Genomic DNA, 21669 nt, shown 5'->3' with positions numbered 1-21669 from the left:
TTTTAATGAACCATTTTAATTACCTACAATATTGATTCAGTTGTCATTTCTTTTAAATCTAAAACTTTTCTTCTAATTTCAGTGCCTGTTTCTGTCTCAAATTCTGAACAACTTCCAGAGTAAGTGATTTTATTTTTTTAAGTACTGATGACTGTTAGCACTGCTGGATTTTTCAATTGCCATTGACAGAACCAAAAAAATATTAAAGAGTTTAGGGGTGTGTGTGTGTGTGTGTGTATACATGTGCTGCACATGTGCGTTTGCACACGTACACATGTACATGCAGGCTTGGGTTTTTTTGTTTGTTTGTTTATTTAAGGTACTTGTTGAAATTGGTGATCCTACTTTGTGTGGGGCTCATGACCTGGTCTAAGACAGAATGGAACTCCTGAAATTCACAGCCCTAGGTGTTTTCATTCATTATCATTTTTTGAATTATGGCCAACATTATTCAGTTTTTTCCAGCCCACAAATGATATTAGATACTTATATCTTTCTGTCAAGTTTTTAACATCTATTTTTTCTCTTAATGGCTTTATTCTGAAATAACTTGCTATTATAGTCTTTAAAACTTTGCTTAATGTATGTCTTTTCTTTTACAGTATCTAATATGTTGACATCAAGTATGTTTTACATTAAATAATATAGTTGTTTGTCTTTTGGCTCTGTCTTGTCTTGTTTCTTAATTGATTTCTTATTTGTAAGTCTGAGTTTAAGGTCAGTTAACTCTCCTTTCTTTCCATTCTTTGTCTGTTATTTTGCTATTTTTCTTATTTTTCAGATGCAGAAGCAGCCCAGAGATTTCAAAAAATGTCCAGGGTATATCTGGACAGTGTCCCCCTCCGATGGACACAACTGGTGCCTCTTCTCCCTTACCAAGGATCGTGAATAGTCTGACTGTGGAACCTGCTCCAGGTTGTCGCCTCAAGCAATCAGATCTTGGGGAGAGTGCCTTGCTACATGGCTGGCCTCCCGTAAGTCTGATGCTGATGTGGCCTAGAAGGCCACAAGGCACACCAAGTTGAGCATAGTTCCCACTGGGGGCTGTGGCTCTTCTTTTTAATCTTTGGTCCAGTTCTAGCCAGTAAGCCCATCAGCCCATTGCTTCAACATTAGTTCTAATGCAGTTTTAAGTTTGAAGCTTGTTCATTTTGGCTGCAGTGCTTTAAATTACATTCTTTCATTCATTTGTAAATGTAAAGTTCAGACTTCCAAAATTAAAAGTTCAAATTCTAGGTAGACATGCTGCAATTTTCTTGCCCATGACCATTATGTCACAACAATTGCATTTCGGACCAGCACTATTTTTACTCTCATTTATAATTTGCTATTCATTGTCACTTCTATAATTTTTTTAGCAATACTAATTTTTAAACTTTCCATTCATTGAGTAGGTAAAATTTATGTTGTTTTCCTCCATGTTTGTTTGTGTTCATATTTCTTTGTTTTTTTCTCATAGCTTTTTGCTCCATTTTATAAAATTTCTTATATTTAAAATTGTCACCAAGTTTCACACAACTGCTTGTTTCACAACTCTTAAATTTGGATATTGACTAAAATGTTATGAGAAGCCATAAAGCATTTTGATGGGATCATCTAGATAAATCATCACTAGTACTGATTAATATTATTTTACAGTGGTCAGAATGAAGACCTTTGTTACTTATAAAGAGTAATTAACTTTAAAAACATGTTAACAAAGAATATTACAATTTAAAACTATTTGTAATAAAAAATTTTCAGTTAAATTTAGAAACTACTTAGAATAAAAATTTTTAATTAAATTTCTATACATAAAACTTGTTTTCCCTTAAGAAAAAAAGTTTCTGAATTTCAGGCCTACTTTAGCCAGTAACTTAAATTCTTTAGGGAAAATTGTCAAATTCAAAGGTTATATTTAAGGGACCTCTGACTTTATATATATATATATATATATATATATATATTTATATTTATATATATATATATACACACACATATATATAGTATCCCCAGTTATTGTATGTTTTGGTTTTTGTTGGGGGCAAGATTGGAAGTTAGTTTGGTATGTTTATTTTTACTAATATTAAATCCAGACATAACTAATATATATTTATTAATTTTATTTAGGAACAATATGTTCAAGTCAAAAATAGCATTTACTACATAAGCATTTTTTTTTAAATTAAAAACCCACAAAACTATGCAGTCTGTGACAATCAGTATCTATATCAGAGATCTTAAAACCAGAACTCCTATTTTTAAGATGTAATTTTAATAAGTATGGTTTTATGATGGATAATATTATAATATGTTTATATATCCCAGTTAAAATTCTTATAATTACTATGGCCTTTTAAAATTTGAATAACCATCATCATTTTTATTATTATTATGTGCTTTATTTACTTGGAAAGAGGGCTTTGGAAGCCTTTGTTATACAACTCGAGTTTCTAGTAGAAGTCTTTACTATCTTAATTTCTTGACTAATAAAGTCACAACTCATTTATATAATTTTTCATAGTGATAAAGTATCAAATGTTTATTTTCTCATTTGATTTTCACAGCCCTTCAAAATAGATTAGTACCAGAATTCTCACCATTTTTATAGATGAGAAAAACTCAGGTTATCCAAACAGTAACTATTAAGCTACGACTTGAAATCAGATCTTACTTTGTCAGTTCAGTGTTCTTTCTATAAAAATTTAGCTTCTTTACACTCTGTAAGTGAAAGTAATAAAAACACTTGGCAACTATATAATTTGATGAAATATTTAAGAAGAATAGTGTTATGTTTTAAATTCTTTGTATAACTTTTCCAATTAGTTAATATACAGATTATTGATTTTTTAAAAAGATAATGTAATCAAATATTCCACTTCTAGAAATATAAACTACAATGATAAATTAAAATATTTTGTTATGGGTTACATTTGGCCTTTTATAATTTTTATCAGACTCAAATATATGGCCAAAGTGGAATAGACACCTCAGTGATTCATTGGATAGATAATTTGCACTTGGAATCCAATTTTACCCTTAAACACTTAATAGTTGTGTGACCCTAACTAAATCACTTAAACTCAATCCAACTCAATTTGCTCATCTGTAAAATTGAGGATAAGAATAGCACCCACCTCCCAGAACTGTTGTGAAAATAAGATATTTATAAAATGCATGCTGTTTAGTGCTAGATATTATTAGCTTAAAATAGATAATCGTTGGCACAGAAAAGTTATAGTTTAGAAGTCTATTTTTTGTATAGTTATAGTGAAAAACAAAAATTTATTTTTTAAAGTGCAAAGTAAATCATTTCTGTGAAAGGAGTTACATTTCATTGACTGTTAACTGAATATACAAAAGTACTTACTAAGCTTTTATTTTGTAATAAAAAATTACATACTATTTGGTTCTTAAGATTATTAAAAAATATTGTTCCCTATCCATATCAGTTATTTTAAATAATATAAAATATTTAAAACTGTGTCTGGTCATAATTTTCCATTTTAAATGATAAGGCTATAGTTTTTCCTTGAGATGCTACTTCATGTTTTATTGATAAAACATTTCTAAGGAGTACAAATCCTGACTTAATCAAAATTGGTTGAGAGCCATTTGTTCTATTTAGTGTTGACATTTGTTTTATTCTAGTTAATTTTTCTCCACAGATAATTGTAAGTTGTCATAACACAATATATATTAATGCTTCAAAAGAAATATTTACATATTTTCTTAAGCATATTTGTTGTCCTTATAAATTCAAAGTAAAATAATTAAAATAAATGCAAATGGTTTTATATAGAACTAACAAATTTGTTATTAATATCGAGTAAAAAGGGAGCAGCTAGATGGCATAGTAGATAGAGTACTGGCCTAAATTCAAATCTAGCCTCAGATAGTTAAGAATTAGCTGTGTGATCCTGGGCAAGTCACTTAATCTAAATTGTCTAGCCAAACTCCCCTGTGCAAAAAAAAAAATAATAATAATATCCAATTAAAATAACCATTAGTAAATATAATTTTTGAAATATATCCATAGAGAGCATAGAATGATTATTGAATTAGTCTTTCTTTGTCAGCATCACTTCATTGACTACACAGTTATTATTTATCAGTTAAGATGGATAGTATTTCTGTTTTAGATGAATAGTATCTCAAATATTAGTGAGTTTAGTTTTCCTTATAAAACTGAAATCATTATAATTATGACTTATTTTTAAGAATATTATTCTACATAGCCATTAAGCTTTTTGAGATTATGAATCAGTTAATGCTTAATTGCACTGAATTCAGATCAGATATGGTAAACATAGCTCCCAAGTTAAGCAGATTGAAATTAAACTTTTTACATTGTTATCTGAGATAGCTACCAGTAATTTCCAAAACAGGCCTTTGAAAAGTTCAATTTTGTATTGAAAGTGATAACTTAGAACATTTCATAGGAAATAAAACTTTACACCATTTCTGCATCAATGTTCATAACAGAATTAAAGTTAGTGCTCCTGTAATTTTGTAGCATTCAGAATAACCTATTTATAGTAATCTGATGTAACATTATTTTGGGTGGTTTAAAAAACAGATTGCATTTTAAATTTTTTTACTGGTAATTATATTTTAACCTTGTAATTGATTAAAGTGTTTTTCCTTTTAAAAAACAAAAAAACAAAAACAACTTTGCTTTTAAACATGAGTGAAAGTATTTTTTAAAAAGTCTAGCTACATAATTTTTAAATGTTAATGGCTCCAGCAAACAATTTGATTTCTTCTTTAGCTAGCATTTGACTGTTATGAAATAACAAATTAATTATCTAACATGCTTATTGACTACTTAAAAGAAAATTTCCAAGTGCTTATATAATTTATAAATTTCTAAGGAAAGTTTCTTATCATTTGGGAGTCTTTTTTACATAAAAATCTATATATGATTGGATCTTTAAGTTCTATTTCTCCTTTAAAATATTTATTGAAAATATGTACAATAAAATTTTGCATATATATAAATACATTTACAGTAATTTTCTTTCAAGCATGAAAAAAGTAGGAGTTGGATATTTTATTGCTTAAAAGATAAGTAAAATCTCGAAAACTTATTTTACTTCTATTAGGTTAAAGAATGAAATAATCACTATGGAAAAAGAAGCTACACCTGAGGTAATATTTTATTTTTCATCTTAGAGGTCATTAAAATAAAATATATTTAATATTTTGAATGTAAGAACATTTTCATTTTAGCAATTAGTAACATTTACCATAAAAATGTTAACTTAAATCTTTTTTCTATTAATAGAACTTAGATTTACTTTAAAATTTGAAAGTAATTTTTTATTTGCATGTCAGAAAGTTTTAGCAATGTATAATTTTTACAAGGCCTTTATGTATTTCACATTGCCACTATTTACTCAACTGAGCAAATAGTGGTGATAAATTCTATATATACTTGAAAGTCTATAGACCACCATGAATTCATTTTTCTGCCCAATCTTAATTTGCCAGGTACCTTAACATTTTATGTTTTAATATAAATCTGTCTAAAAGTCTTATTCTGAGAGGCAGCGTGGCATAGTGGATGATATGCTGGACTTGGAATCAGGTATACCTGGGTTCAAATCCTGTTACTAGCTGTGTGACCCTGGGCAAGTCACTTAACCTCTCTAAGCCTCAGTTTCCTCATCTGTAAAATGGGGATAATTCTAAATTATTTCTATCACTCAAATAAGAGACATATACAAACTGCTTTGTATTTTGAAGAGGCACTATATAAATGCAAATTATCCTATATCTTTCTGAGCAGCAACTTAATAAACTTAAACTTTTCTTCTTAATCCTCTTTCAACAACTCTCTGTTACACATGTAGCTGTAACTCTAATTGTTTTGGAATAGCAGGAAACTTGATTACTACTCTGCTGTGGAACTAGCTTTTGTTTTTTTTTTTTGTTTTTTTAAATAATACCTCATGATAACTTGCTTTTAAGCCATTTGCCTCTTATAAAAGTTGCATGTTATGTAATATATCAGTATGACAAAGCTGCCATTTTACAAATAATTGAATCAGGCTGAAGTAGATTTCTTATAAGTTCGTCAGAAAATCATTATCATCATTATTAGGATCAGTGTCCTTTGACTTGTCCAGGAGCATCTAAAACATTTATTATTTCTGTATCACTAATAAAAATGACTCACAGGTATTGTCAGCTTTTGCCTATGCTTTTTTCCTTCATTTTTTGAGATACGAATCAGGAGTATTCCATAATATTTCAATAATTCAGTGCTAAGGATAGTGGCTTGTTAGATTTACAAACCAGAAGACAATAGAATTTTTGTAGATAGGACATGTTACTCTGTAGTTTTCTTCATAGAATTCCCAGAATGTATCATCTTTAACATCATAACAAGATTGAATATTTGCTGTCATCAGCATGATAGATTGGTGTTTATTTTGTTTTGCTTTTGAAATCTTTTCTGATGTTACATTTCTTATTCTATAACACATAATAGTTCATCATTTGTCTCCTTGAGTAAAGACTTGCAGGCAGAAGATGGTAAAATATTCCAATAACCCTGCAGCCCCAGGGCAGACTATAATTGTCTAAAAATAAGGAATCCTTTACTACACTCCAGTAAGGTAATGATTCTTAAATGAACCTTCACTGAAGTTTTTTGAGGGTTTTGTTTTGTTTTGTTTTTTAAGGAAGCTACAGCCAGTCAAAAGATATTTATTGTTTATAAATAAGCACTAGAATAATGAAATTTTCTAGTTACTAAAGGTGTTTTGTTTGTTTTGGCCAGCCTGCAGCATTCACATAAATAAGAACAGTTACTATTGTTCATAGTCTTAAAACCTTGGGGGCAGTTAAGTTACCAATATTTGCCAGGGTAGATAGACAGTGATGTAGTTAGATGAACTTGTGATTTCACTAATTTAGATTTAATTCTCTCAGATTATAATCCTTTAATATCTAGCCATCCTGCACCATTCTTGATTATATATTCCTGAAAATCTAACAAGGAAAGAGAAAAGCTAAACTTTTTACTTTAGTTTTATAAAATTGGCCACAAGGCTAGGTCCTCACAAAAAAAATTTAATTTTCTAGGAAAAAACTATGATATTCTTTGGAGACACATGAATGTTGAACATTTTTTCACCAGCCAACACAAATTTTTAACTAAAATTTAATTATTTAATATTTAAATATTTAAGTTAATTAAAATTTGATGTTAATCAAAGCTACAAATTCATGTTGCTTAGTCTTAGTCAACAAAGAAACATATTTGCCTTTTTAAATTAGCATTTCACCAAATATAATGGCATTGATTTTGTCACTGAGTCACTATAAAATGTAATTTGGGTACTCAATGGTGATTTCCATAGTATGCATGACTCAACAGCATAAACTAATTCTTCCTATCAATTCTTAATATTACATAGGTTTAAAAAAAAAGTGCTGTTAAAACATTTTTCTGTGCTAGCCATTTTTAATTAATATGAAGATCTTTATTTTTCTCTCATAAATGTAGCATAACTTTTTTAAACACAAACAGGTTAGGATCTGTATTATAGAAAGGCTTTTAAAATTCAATTAGATCTTAGATTAGATTTTCTTATTTTATGTACTGCATTTTAGGACTTTGTCTATGTAGCAGACCATCTGGGGCAGCATTTATGGAATTAAAAAATTAACATATACTAATTCAGCAGGTCATTCCAATATTCTCAGGGAGCTCTGGATTCAAGGTGATCTTTTTTATTTTCTGAGCTTCACCTAGCATGCAGAGCATTGTTTGAAAAAGATTTTAAAAACCAAAGCCATTGTGTATACTATTTGAAGGTATAGAACCTCATCAGAGTCGTTTAACAATTGTCAGTATTACTTTTAATGACTGTTAGTAGATATTCTGTTAAAACTGCTTGTTCTCCCTCAAGTTGCCATCAAATTTATATTCTTTTAGCTCTTGCTTAACTCAGAATATTGAGACCTTCTGTTTTAACTGTGATATCTTGTTAACTTTTCCTATTAATTTATTATATTCCCATCTATTTGTCAAAGCTCTCTACCCTCCTTCCTATTTTAGAGGGGAAAAGCCACCTCGCTCCTTTTTGAGGATAATTCCTCTATTTCTGTAGTAAGATTTTTGTCCCCATCCAATTCTTCTATAACTCTTATAAGCTATCGCATCTCTTACATTTATATCTTCCTCCCCATTGGTTCCCTTCTTTTTCCCTAGAAACATACTCAGATCATTACCCTATTTGGAAAAAAAACCAAAAAAAACCAGCCTTTTCTTCATACTGTTGTCCTGTCTGTTTTTTCTCTCAATTGTTCTTCATTTTTAAATTATTAGATTAGACAATATTTAATAAATATTGTAGAAAAAGCTGAAGGGATACCCTAGGCTAAAATTCTTAATTTCTTTATCATGTCTTTAGTACAACTTTTACTAAGTTATTTGTATAGGATCCTGATATCCCATTTGGCCTACTTGAGATTTATATAGGCAGTCACTTACTAGTCTTTTTTTCAGTACCCAACTCTACTATCATATATAATGTGTTATTTTAAGTCGCTATTCTCTCATAGGTCTGTTATCCTCATTGGTTCACTTTCTAGTCCCTTCTTCGGGTCCTATGCCATCTTTCTTCCTGTTACATTCTATCTATAGATCCATTTAGATTCTCTGCCAGAATCAATTAATCGCTTTTATAAATACTTCTTTCAAACTCCTTATCATACTATTCCTGGAAAAATTAAGAGAGTTTTCTATTTTTTAGCTCATAATCCAATTATAACAGTATTCCAAGTAAATCTTAAATTATAGCATTTCTGTGATGTTAATCTGGTTTGTAACAACAAAGAATATTTTTGTCTGTGGTTCTTGGTTTTCCTTTCTTTTTCTTGAAATTCTTGGTGAAGGACTGTAGACAGAAACTTGAGCTTATGATACTTCTTTCTTGGTTCATTATTTGGTGAAATGAAATAGCATGCTTCTACACCTTGTGGAAAGCATAGTCAAGTTGGCATTTCAAGAAAAAAAAATCTTAATATATTTAAAGTAATTTCATAACAATATGAAGAAATTTTGACAATTTGTCCCTATAATTTCTTTAGGTAATGAAAATATTTAAAGAATCTAAACATTTTCCCCACTTACTATTAAAAGGTTTTTGTATCATTTTACTGTTTTCATGGGCAAATAAAATAAATAAGTTGTAAGGGCATGTATAGTTTTCCCATTGTTAAATGTTACTGCAGATGCTTAAATGTTAAATGCCAATTTCCTTTAATATAACAGCATTTTTCAGTGACAATAACTAAATTTTTTGGCTTATTATCTATAACCATACAGTACCTTAATTAGCTAGAGACGAAGGGACAGAAGAAAACAAAAAAAATCACACCCCAATTTCACCTGCCTATATCTATAACTTCCATTTCCCTGTAAGTCTGGTCAGTATGTTCTTAGTTCTCAATTTTCATATCTTAAGAATTAAATAGTTCCAAATAGGTTTGTATTAAAATCCATTTTTCATCCTATTATGATTTATAATCTACCAAGTCCATACCGAGACAGATTGTACATGAAAGAAACATAAATCGAACCAAAATGCAAAAGTAAAGAAGTTTGCCTTGATCTAACCATCTTTGCTTCTGGAAACAAGAGTTGGGACCTAGATGTCATCCTTGACTCTTCACTCAAGTCCAGGTGTTTGTTCCTTCATATTATCTCTTGCCTTTCCCCCCCTGACATTGGCACTACCTTGGTACAAGCCTACAAACTTCACATATAGACTATGGAAATATCCTTCTGATTCCTCTTTTTCTTTTTTCAAGTTCCAATCTTCTCCGGTCCATCAAATACTCTTGTCACCTTGATCTTTCTGAATCACAAATCTGACCAAGTCTCTTCCGTCATTGCACACATTAACTGTTTTACCCCCACTTTTTCACTTAATTCCATTGGCTCCCCTTTGCCTCCAGAATTAAATTTAAAATTCTCTCTTTGGTTTACTAAACCCTCGGTAAATTGTTTCTTTCTTACCTTTCCATTCGTTGTATACCTTTCACTCGTTCTCAGATCCAATGACACTAGCCTTCATGCTTTTCTCACACAAGATATTCCTATCTCCTAGCGTGATTTCGCTGACTGCCCCCCAGGTTTACATCTTCTTTCTTTCCTCATTTCTACTTTCTAACTAATCTGTTGAGAGAAATATTTGTTTCTTAAATTTACAGTCAGTTATTAAATTAGGACCAGGATTTTTTTCAGAAGCCTTTAGATTGTTCAGTCTCTGAAGGGCATTATTAATGGATAAGATTGCTCAAATCTCTAGGGCACACATATCTCCTGATCCTGAGTGTGAGACCTCACTCACCTAGAGAATGTTACAAAGAATTTAACCTAATAATCTAGGTGAAATTTGGCCCATTGTGTTATAGTCTGATAAATCTGAACAATCAAAATCATCTATTGAACTCTTAGTAGAGTTAAGTCCATCTCTCATTATAGTATTTATTCTCTCTCATTACTTGTTAACAAATCAATTGATTGCCCCCTCAGGAATACCCACTTTTCCAAGCATATGTAAGTTTTTGAGTGGGTTCCATGAAGAGTCTTTGGCATTAGAGAGTGTTACTGGCTACTTTTGTTAATTATTGCAAATGTGATTTAAAAAAAAAAAACAAAAAAACAACCAAATAATGAAATTCTTGTTAGCATGATTAATTACCCAGAAACTACATATCTCAAACCTTTTGTATATCACACTGGTTTCAAGTGTCAAATAAAGTCCCACCCTCTGTAAGAAGCCTTTCCCATATTCCCTTTTAATTTTTATTGTTGTTATTTCCAGTTTAATGCCTATATATCTTATTTCTACAAAGTTGTTTGTGTATTGCCTTCTCCTAGACTGTTAAGTTTCTTGAAGCGAGGGACTATTTTCTGCTTTCTTTTGTATCCGTGGGTCTTAAGATTGTGCTTAGCACACAGTAAATGCTTGTTAAATGTTACTCAACTTTCTTATAACACTTGATTTTTTTTCTATTTGCAACATAAAAATTTACCAAATTCATGTAACCCTTCACAAATATTGTTTTATAACCCTCCAAAGGTATAGGGACCTTAAAGATCATACATAGTGTCTTCATTTTGCAAATGAGTTGTGACTTGGAGAAATTTCTGGCTTTGCCTAAGATTAGATGGCAAATTATTAAAGTATTTAATAGATGCTACATTGCTTTCAGTATTTAGAAGTTGAAATTTATTGTCCTTACTGGCCAATCATGTGAAAATAAAGCAAATCAAATCTATATGATATAAAAATCATGTTTAGCTTATGAAATAGAGAGAACCTGTGAATTCCAAAATCTGTAGCTTTATTGGAATTTCATGAAGGTTCCATTCTTTCCTGATCAGTAAAACTGATAACTTTGTGCTCTCTCTTTTCTCTTAGACACTGAAATCAGACATTTTAGACATTGAAATATGATATTTCTAATCACTGAATTCATGTCACTTCATGAGATTAAAATATACCTTCCTCAAACAATTGTGCCAAATAGACTGTATTTTTTTAAATAACCAGTTCATGTAGCAGCACAGATTTAACTGGAAGTGACCTTAGAAATCATTGGATTCAACCTTTCATTTTAGAGATGAAGGAATTGAAGCCCAGAGAGGTATAGAATACTTTGTCAAAAGCCACTAACCACATTTTAGGTGGGGAGGGGGATTCTTCTAAAAGAGCTAATAAAATGTGAACTTCTATATTTACAGTAATGTGTGAAAGAGGGTTGTGGAACTCATTGTGATTATTATGTATCGTTTGCTTTTTAAAAAATGTAAATTCAGTGGGTTATTTTTAAAACAGTTGATTGTGAATCCTTCTATACTCTTCTTTGGGAAAGAGTGGAATTCTTTCCACATTTCTTCTCCCCCCACCTCCTCCCACCCACCCTCAATTCCATCCTAGTGTCAGGGTCAAAAAATGTGTGTCTTCTGCTGTGACCCACATCTGTTTGTGCAGAATGGATAGTAGTCCTCTCCAATTGTAATTGGTTATTGAACAGAGTTCTTTTAAGATGTTATTGTATATTTTGTTCTCCTTATCTATTGCATGGGTTTATACAAGCCTTCTAATATTTCTCTAAAGCCATTTCTTTGCCATTTTAAAAATACTGAATCAGGGGCAGATAGAGCACTGGCCCCAGAATCAAGAGGACTGGAATTCAAATATGGCCTCAGATATTTAACATTTCCTACCTCTATGACCCTGGACAAGTCACTTAATGCCATATTGTCTCATAAAATAAAAACGGGGATAAAAATACTGAATCTTAAAAGATTTTTGAGCAATTATTTTTTCTAATGGAATCAAGTCCCTCATGAAAAAATTTGAATCTATTTGCCATCCTGACTATAAGTTTATTTTTAAATTATTGATACCTTTTGTTTTTTATGCGTCAGTCATTTTCTTGAATGTCCCTCACCACTCATTCCCCCCTTCTTACCATCACCCCCACCAAGTTCCTCAATTTGTAACTTGTATGTAACAAATACAGTTAAAGAAATTAAAGACATTAAGGAAAAGCACCTGACATGCTGGTGGTTGCCACATTCTACATCTCACTTAAAATCAAAAGCAGGATATAATATGTTGAAGGTGTAAAGGATTCATCTATGAATTAGATTAGATGGCTGGCCAGTCTTTCCTCTGAGCTCTCTCTTTCTGTCAAAGAATTAAACATTCTTCTGATGTCCTAAGTATATAACATTGGTGTAATATAATCCTTATTCTACCTAATTCCCATTCATCTAATCGGTTGCCTGATTTTCTTCATTTTTGCCTTTACAAGATCTCATACAGTTGACACTTTCTTTTCACTATCTGCCACCTTAGTTTATGTCCTCTTTACCTTTTGCCTAGATTATTTTCCAATACCTTCCTAATTGGTCTTTCTGCTTCAATTCTGCCCTCAATTCCAGTCTTAATTTCTATAGTACTTGCGAAAATGCTTTTCCTTGAGTATATAGCTAATCATTTTACTCTCTATGTCAATTCCATTCTTTGCTTTGGATTTAAATACAACCTCCCCAACCCCGTATTAATCTTAAAGTTCTTCACAGCGCAGCCCAAACCTATCTTTCCAGCCTTGTTGGACATTATCTCTGCTCAACTAGCATTGTCTATCTTCCCCATATATAACACTCTATACCTTTGTAGTGCCCAGTGCCTGCAATGTACTTTCTTCTTACTTCTATTTTATAGAATTCTTTTCTTCCTTCAGGATGAAACTCAAGTACCATTTTCTATTTGTAATCTTTTCCTGATCCTTCCAACTGCTTTTGGAATGATCCCAAAGTATCTTTTATATAGCTTTTTATTTCTTTTCCTCATACTTCTCCTGTAAGTATTTATTTATGTAGTTAGGAATTATTTCTATTTATATCACTTGTATCTCAAGCAGGCCCTTAGTAAATGTTTCTTCATTGGTTGATTTTGCGGTCTCAGCTAATATAGGTGTTTCAGATTTTACCTAAACACTAAGCTTGTACAATTTTCTTTTGTGCAATCCTAGGGCAATCTTATGGTTTTGGGTTAAGTTTTTTTTTGGTTGTTGCTATTTTTGGATTTTTGCTTTTAATATCCATCAAATTTCTTTTATGGGAGATAATTGCAAATTACATTGCCTAGAGCTTTCTACTTGATCAGGACAGAATTTCTGGCTACTTGTACCCTTGGGAATATAGATGATCAATCCCCATACTTTCTTTCCCTCCTTTCTTTTTTCTTTCTCTTAATGTAAGTAATTAAAAGTTTCTATTTTGATAGTTTCCATGATTATTTGCTTTATGTTTCTTAAATTTATTCATTGATGCTGACTGCTATACCAGATTTCTAGAGTTACTTCTTAGAAAATATGGTAAAGATTGCCTATTCTGTTTGGGAGAACAGAAAGCCATTTTTTTACTGGTCCTAGTAATTATCTGGTTATAGCACTGCATTGTCAGAGCATTTGCTTATGAAAGTAGAATATATTGGTTTAGTCAATAGAGCGAGCATTACACTTGAAATTAGGAACCCTCAAGTTCAAATTTGGCTCCAGATACTTATTAAACTGCACAGCCTCAATTTCTTTCTCTGTAAAATGAAGATAATAATAGCACCTACCTCCTAGAGTGGTTAAAAGAATAAAATTAAATAGTATTTGTAAAGTGTTATATAAATACTAGCTATTATTATGATAAGGTCTCAAGAGTGGTAAGAGGTGAGATGGTTCTCTTTTGTTATCTCTGGGTTCATAAAGAAACTTTTTTTTTGTCAGCACCAGTGGTAGGGTCAGAGAAGAGCAAATTTTGCTGGAATGTTGAGTTCAGGATAGGAAGTAGTAGTGTGTAGTAGGACTGAAAGAATCAAGTGGACAAACCCAAAGAATTTTATTTTAGAGACATTTAGGGATTTCTTTGTTCAGAGAAAAGATTGGTGAGGGACAGAGACTGTAAGGTCAAAGTCCAGTTTCCTCTTGAATTAGATATACTTTGTCATTTCAATGAAACTATGATTTCATTTGTTATTGTCATTCTTTCCTTACAGATAATAGCTCATTCATTTTCACATAGAATCAAAATTGTACTTTCTCAGATCAAGGCTAACAGTTTCTTAACCTTTTTTTTCCCCTTTAGTGTCATTTCTACTTCTATACACAATATATGAGACTATGTTAAAATTTAAATATAGAAATTCAACTGTCATTGATGGAAAAAAGTTAGAGAAATCTTGATAAATCTTTTCCAAATTTTCAACTGTTTTCCCTTTAGATTTCTTACTTTAATGTCCTTACAATGATTTGATTCCATCACATTACCTTTATACTCTGTATAAAGTTTTTCCCTTTGTTATCTTTTTGCTACTTTGTCTTATGGTACCCCAAATTTTCTACCATATTCCTGTAATTTTTGACAAATGACTATTTTCTAAACCATATGTATATGTTGTTACTTGGCAAGTAGATGAAAATAAGTGCTTGTTGTATAAGATAGTTTCTAGACACTTTGACTTGTTTAGTTGTAGTGGTTAAGCTTCAGTGAAACTTCCTTAGAAAATTATGTTAGCCTGAATCTCTGTCTATTGATTTATTCAGTTTCCTTTTCTTAGCATCAACAGCTTGTTTAATTAGAGGAAGTTGGAATTTCCTTAATTGAGCACCAGCTCTTTATATTTTTATTCTTTTTATTTGGGATTCATTTTTATTCTCAGCTCCAATAGGGAACAGACTAAAAATTGCAATATTAATGATTTTTTTTTAATTATTTTGGTGCCCACTGCCTCTTGACTGACTTCTGTTTAAGCAGTATATAATCATCCTATTATTATTTTTAAAAAATCAAAACAACAGCACCCTTAAGTTATCAGAGTTTCCAGCTGTTACTTTTAATTCTCTACCCCAATCACATCTAAATAATCTATTGGGAAAACAAGGCCTTTTGTCTTTGCCTTCAAAAAGTTTTTTTTTTTTTTTTTTTTTTTTCCTTTGAGAGACATATTTTTCTTAAGAGCTCTCAGCATTGTGTTTCTTCACAAGTATTGTGGAGCTGCTTTTCTCTTTCCTGAGAGTCACTAATCAAAGCATGTTTTTGGGTAGAAAGGTGGTTTAAGAGATGAAAAAACCTGGAAAATGAGTTAAGCCACAAGAATAATGGAATTTTTCTTCTTCCTCATTCTCTGTAATAGATGTCACATAAATTGATAAAATATCTTTATGCCGGTCTTGCAGTTGCTAAAATATGGACACTATAGTATGAAATAACCAAGTGTGCCCCCAAAATTGTATTTCACCAAGTTTTTCATTTGCTTCCTAAGTTGAGCCTGTGAACCATCCTTTTATTTAACTACAATTTCCTTTTTGTCTTCTAGTTTCTTTTGACTCATTTTCTTGTGGTTTCCTTAGTCAATTATCAAAGTTTCTACATTTAGAGTATAGTCAGCTAAATGAATATTCAGGGGTTGCTTTAAAACTGTGATAAACACGTTCCTTGTCCTATTTTTGGCGCTGTGCCATAACCATTATTGAAACTAAGTGCAGTTTTCATTATTTTGTGGATTGCTATAATGTAGATTCAGCAGTCAATGACTACCTTACTGTTCGTGGCATTCTGGTAAGCTCTTTATCAGGAAGCATGGTTTCTTTATAGGATTCTGCTTGAAAACAAAGAACCACTGATAGTTTACTTCATCCTCACTACACTCACACTACAGATATGGAGAAGAGGAGGATAAATTTGATGTCTTACTTGTGGTTGTCCAAAAAAATATTCAGGGACTTCACTGGCCAGTTACATTATTGATCCTAGTACTTCATGTTAATGTTTGACCTTCTAAAAAAGGCCCCTTTTCCTTTATACCACAGTAAATTAAATTCTCAAACAGGAATTCACAAAACAATTAGACCAACTATTCTGTGCTGAAAGTAATCAGCCTTTATTTGATACATCATACCTCTCAAAAGGGAAAACTTCTGTTGCTTACAGAGTAGCTTCAGGGGGAAGCATTTAGTGGAAGAGAGGGACATAAACACTATAATAGACCATCTCTAAACAGGATTGGGGAATGATGGGAAAGAATTGCAACCATAGATGTTTCAGAACCCTCACGCATGGTCCTCTCTTTTCTGTGACAAGAGGAAGCATTAGATGTTCATGTAAGTTGGAATCAGATCATTATGTTATTACATGAAGTTCTTGCTACATCTTTTGAGTTCAATGATTTGGGACACCGGGGTCTTTGAGTAGCTTCATGCATCAGGGCATGATCAGTCACCACACATATAGTAAATATCTACTGTGTGTAGGCACCATGCAGGTAACTGAGTGGTATATAAGGATAATCAGGGTCTTCTTATATAAAAGAGTCTAGGTATAGAGAATTATTTCTCTATAGAGATTGGAATGATGAAGGATGTTGAAAGGCAGGAGAAAAGAAGACTTGTCTAGAGGAATATGCTCTACTAATCTTGATAGTTTTTCTGTTATTAAGACATGCTAGGACCACACCTCACTGCTTACACCGCCTCCAACTCCCACTACTAATCACTTTCTTCTTTCTTTCCTTTTATTTAACTGTTTTTATTTTGCTTTATTAGGCTATAAAATCTCCATAAAGGCAGTTATCTTAATAAACATTATTGAATATAATTAAATCTATTTCACTGTCTCTAGTAACTTCTTACATATTTTCAGCTCTTACGTGAAAAAGTTAGAATTATACAAACATTGCCATCCATTAATGTTCTTTTAGTTCTGTTTGGTAAACTTTGTTGATTTTCCAGTCACAATATTTTTGTGATCTTTGGGTCTTTTCCCCCCCTAACAATTTTTGTTATTACTTGCTGAAAATGTCTTTTTTATTGCCAAAGTCTGTTTTATGTGGGAGAAGGGGTTCCTATTTCAGATATGTGTGAGGGCTCTGAACGACTTATCTCTGCATGAATAATAGAAGGGGTTTAGGGTTTTTTTTAAGAACTTCATTTCACAAAGATGACATTGATTTCCCCTCCCCCCCCCTAAGATTATGTTTATTTTCACTGGAGGGATTAAATTGAGTAAAATATTTAGCATTTAACATGTATAAGATCTATGCTGGAAACTAGAGATATAAAGGCAAAAGTGAAACATATCTTGCTCTTTTCCAGGGGAGGGGGCATACCATGTGCACGCATGGGTAAATAATTCAACGTAATTTGAGGAACAAGAGAGACCATTAACTGAGTAGCTTGTGAATGTTGAATTTTGAATTATTTCTGAAATGTTTTGTATAAATAATTTTTGATATATCTTTCTTGATTAATTCAACAAGCATTCATAATTCAGTTTTCAATATGTTAGCCTACAATCTGATTGTCATTTTAGTCCATGTTTTTTGGATAGTTTAAGAGAGCAGGCAGTGAATGAGGTAACTTAAAAACATTTTTGCACTCTGCCTTTTACCAGAAACTTTTTGATCCCTAGAAATTAATAACCATTTGCTTGACCACATTAAAAATTCATACTTTAAATTTTGTAGAATTTTTCAGTGCCTCTGATATATAGTTCTCTATTGTCAGTCAACTTTATATTTGGAAATTTGATGTTAAAAATTTTCCCTAAGTTATTAGTATCTTAAGCTACACACTAAGTTCCTGGTATCTAGTTTGGCATAATAAAAATAGATTGTATTCTGAGTTACATTATTACTTACTAGTTTAGTCATGAACATAAGGAAAAATATCATTAATCATTACAGAAAAATTCAAGACCTAATATGTCTGAAGGAAAAACAGAAACATCAACTTCTGAAAGGTAAATATAAGGAACAGCTGCATCTCTTGAAATTCAAGTACATAAAATAACACTTGGGCTGTGTTATTTCACAGGTAATTGGCCAGGGAATATTTACAAATTATTTGTGTACTGATGCTTTTTTATTGTAGAATATATTTTAAAATAATGTTTATTCAACAAGAAGTGAAATAAAATCTTGAGCTTCAAATTGTTTTGTTTTGTACATTTATTATACATTTTATAATTAAATTTCAAAATTAGAAAGACAGAGACTGCTAATGCATTCTGCCAAATCATTTTAAAATCTTTTTTTAAAATCTTTTTAATTAGTAGTTAACCTCAGTAATTTTTTAGTTCCTCCAGATGAAAGAAAAGATCAAGTTTAACACTGTTTGATACACATTATTGAAACAGTATTGCATTTTGAATATTTTCTAGAAATCATTCTTTGTTTATAAAGCTGTAGGTATATATTTGAAATTTGATAATAAGCTGCAATACTCTAACATTCAATAAATATAGATAGCTGTTTTTAAAAATATGTACAAATGGAAAGTAGAAGAGGGCATAAATCATCAAATATGTGGAATATTTCCGAAACCCTGTTTTCAAATTAGAATCATTAACATTACTAATAGAATTCAATACAAAGATGAATCTTTTTTACCTTTTTAAAAGAAAGTGTTTCTATTTCTCCTTTACTTTTATAATATATGTTATAGTAGATTGCTTGAACATTATTTTTGGTTTTTTTAAAATGAATTCTGTAATAACACACTTTACATTTTTCAAAGAAACTTCACTAGTAAAATGACCTTAGTTCTTTTTTTGTTGCTAGTAGTTAATATGTAGACAGAAATTCTCATTTCTTTTTTAAAATTCATGTTAATTAAACCTTTTTGAGAGAGTTGACATTAGGAGGAAAATAAAACAGGGTAGCATAAGTTTAGAGAGAATGATCACTATTAAAGTTTAAATCCCATTATTGCTAATTTCAAGGGATAATTTATTGTTTTTCTTTGAACATATTCTTTGAAATAATCCCTTAACAAGGACTTAGAAAGAAGTTTTTGCTTTTACGGAGATTTTTGCTATCATGATAGTTGATATCATGATAGTTGATCCTATATATATTCTTTTTTAGTGTGAAAAATTAAGTTCTCAGTATACTGACATAGAAATTGTAATAGACAGGATGAATGTCCAGTGTAGTATGGTATTAGTCTTGAATATAGACATGTATCCATATGTTCAGTGCCTTTATATTTTCCTTTTTCTTTGCAAGGGGGGAAAAACCACAGATATACACAGAAAAATAACACTGGACATAGGCCTTACTAGGTTTTTATTTATAACCTAGTTGGAATAAGGTAGAGTATGGCCTTTGTTATCCAAAGGGAACATTTAAGTTAGGAAAATACAAGGCAAAAGCTTGTTTCCTTTCATTTTTGACATAGTTGCAAACAGCATATGACTAGCAACATTTTTTTTATTTTAATTTTATTTTTATTTTTTGTAGAACACAAAAGCTTCAGTATAATTGAAAGCCACTCAAAGTTATGGCTTTAAGCAGAACTATCTAAGGTATAATCAGCAGAGAGTTGATATACTGGTTTATTTATTCAATGAGTCTCAGAGTGGAATGTTTTACTCCTGGTTACAAATAGTATAGATTGTAGAAGATTCCCAAGTAATTGTAGGCACCTATAAGGGGTTCTAGACAAAACACTTTCCTCATTTTACAGAGGAAGAAACTGAGGCAAGAGGGCTTAAGCTATTTGTCCAGGTTTGCAGGACTGGTTCATAACACAGAAGAACCAGGCTTAGAGCATGTGTTCCCAGTCTCCTGGCCCACTGCTCTTCTACTTTGCTCAAAGTGAGATTACTTATATTAAATGTAGTTTATCTTACTTATGTTTATGTATCTTTATTACATGACACTGATTCATCTTATTTTATTTCCTGAAACATTGTCCTCATTCTAAGCTATAAATTTGATGTGCCAAGGAGTCAAATATGTTAATTTTATTCATGTAACTTATAGTATGTTTTTGATGCAAGCGTTCCTTGATCCTTCTAATTAGTACATCTTTTTCTTTTTAGCATTTTTCCTCAATAAACTTTGCTGGAGAGAAAAATAATAAATGGCTTTGTTTTACAGCAAACAAGAAAATGCTTCTTCAGAGGAAGCCAAAAAAGAATGTGATGTAAATCCATGTAAAGGCTCATCAGCAATAAAGAATGAAGAAAGTACAGCAATTTTAACTATGAAAAATGACCCCAACCTAGTAGCCCAGGATAGGGGCTCAAGGAATTCCTTCAGTTCTGTTTCAGATAATAATGATGTCATAGAGGTGATGGAAGAACAACAAAAAAACACTGATAGCAAAACTGAATTGAAGATGTGCCAAAGTTCAGAGAATGTAATTTTAAATGATCAAACTAACAGCTCCAATGAAGCTAAGCCTTTTTCACGGAATACTAAAAATTTGAAATTGACATCAAATGATGTTAGCTTTGAGCAGTTTTTGAGAAAAAGAGATGAACCTGAATCTATTAGTTCTGATGTTAGTGAGCAAGGCAGTATTCATTTGGAACCTTTGACGCCATCTGAGGTGCTTGAGCATGAAGCCACCGAAATTCTTCAGAAAGGTAGCATTGAATCTTCAGCTGAGGAAGCTGGAGTAGTTTCTGAGCAAACAGATGACATTTCTAGAGAAAACAGTCCTAGTACAACAGAAACAACTGTAAATCTGACAGATGAAAAGGAAACAAGTTGAAATGCAATCAGACACTCATTCTAAGTTTTCATTAAAAAAATAACAACAGTAATAATGGTAAAGAACATCTTGGACCATTCCTACTGGGTGTGCTCAGTGACACTTTTGGAAATAGAAAAAAGTGTAAGGATAGGTTATACATACATTGTATGTGTGTGTTAAGCCTATTACTAAAGTAGTCAATTTGCCATTCATAGCACAATTAAACATCTAAAAAAGAGGATATGTATGTTTTGATAAAGGTTAAATTTGAAGTGGAAAAGGCTTTTTTTTTCCAGCAAAGGGGTGACTTGTAAAACATAATCATAAAGATTACTTATGTAAAGTAATCATAAGAAAGAAAACATAAGTATATTATTAAAACGTTTGAATTCCCTAAAATGAAATCCTCCCACATTCTTTTCTCTTTAAAATGTTTGGAGAAGTCCTTTATGAAGGTAATTGGTTAAAAATGATGGTTGATGGGCAAGTCAGAAAAGGTTTTATCTTGGAGTGTACTGCTAATGTGGAGCATGCTTACAGTGACGTATTAATCTAATGACAGTTTGGATAAATGTAAAACTTCTTTGGATTTAATGTCACATTCCTGTCTGTCAGAAG

At 31.2% G+C, this 21669-nt stretch overlaps 1 protein-coding gene across 12 annotated transcripts in view; it reads left to right on the top strand.

Annotated features, from left to right (window-relative positions):
• Positions 1-21272, top strand: part of ZNF280D (zinc finger protein 280D) — a 90615-nt gene extending 69343 nt beyond the window's left edge. For 7 of the 12 annotated variants that reach the window (XM_031955262.1, XM_031955257.1, XM_031955260.1 and 4 more), the window contains 4 exons: positions 83-119; positions 5085-5130; positions 18252-18307; positions 20451-21069. In XM_031955262.1, the coding sequence (XP_031811122.1) occupies positions 83-119; positions 5085-5130; positions 18252-18307; positions 20451-21069 (758 nt within the window). Of the gene's footprint in view, positions 1-82; positions 120-781; positions 975-5084; positions 5131-18251; positions 18382-20450 lie in introns of those variants that run through there. The other 5 variants (XM_031955258.1, XM_031955264.1, XR_004232381.1 and 2 more) reach the window with 4 other exon arrangements.
• Positions 21273-21669: the final 397 nt, after the last annotated feature.

This window comes from Sarcophilus harrisii, chromosome 2, assembly GCF_902635505.1.
Source record: "Sarcophilus harrisii chromosome 2, mSarHar1.11, whole genome shotgun sequence".
Classification (NCBI taxonomy): domain Eukaryota; kingdom Metazoa; phylum Chordata; class Mammalia; order Dasyuromorphia; family Dasyuridae; genus Sarcophilus; species Sarcophilus harrisii.
Note: the sequence above shows the minus strand (reverse complement) of the source record. Positions and strands in the feature narration are given on the sequence as shown.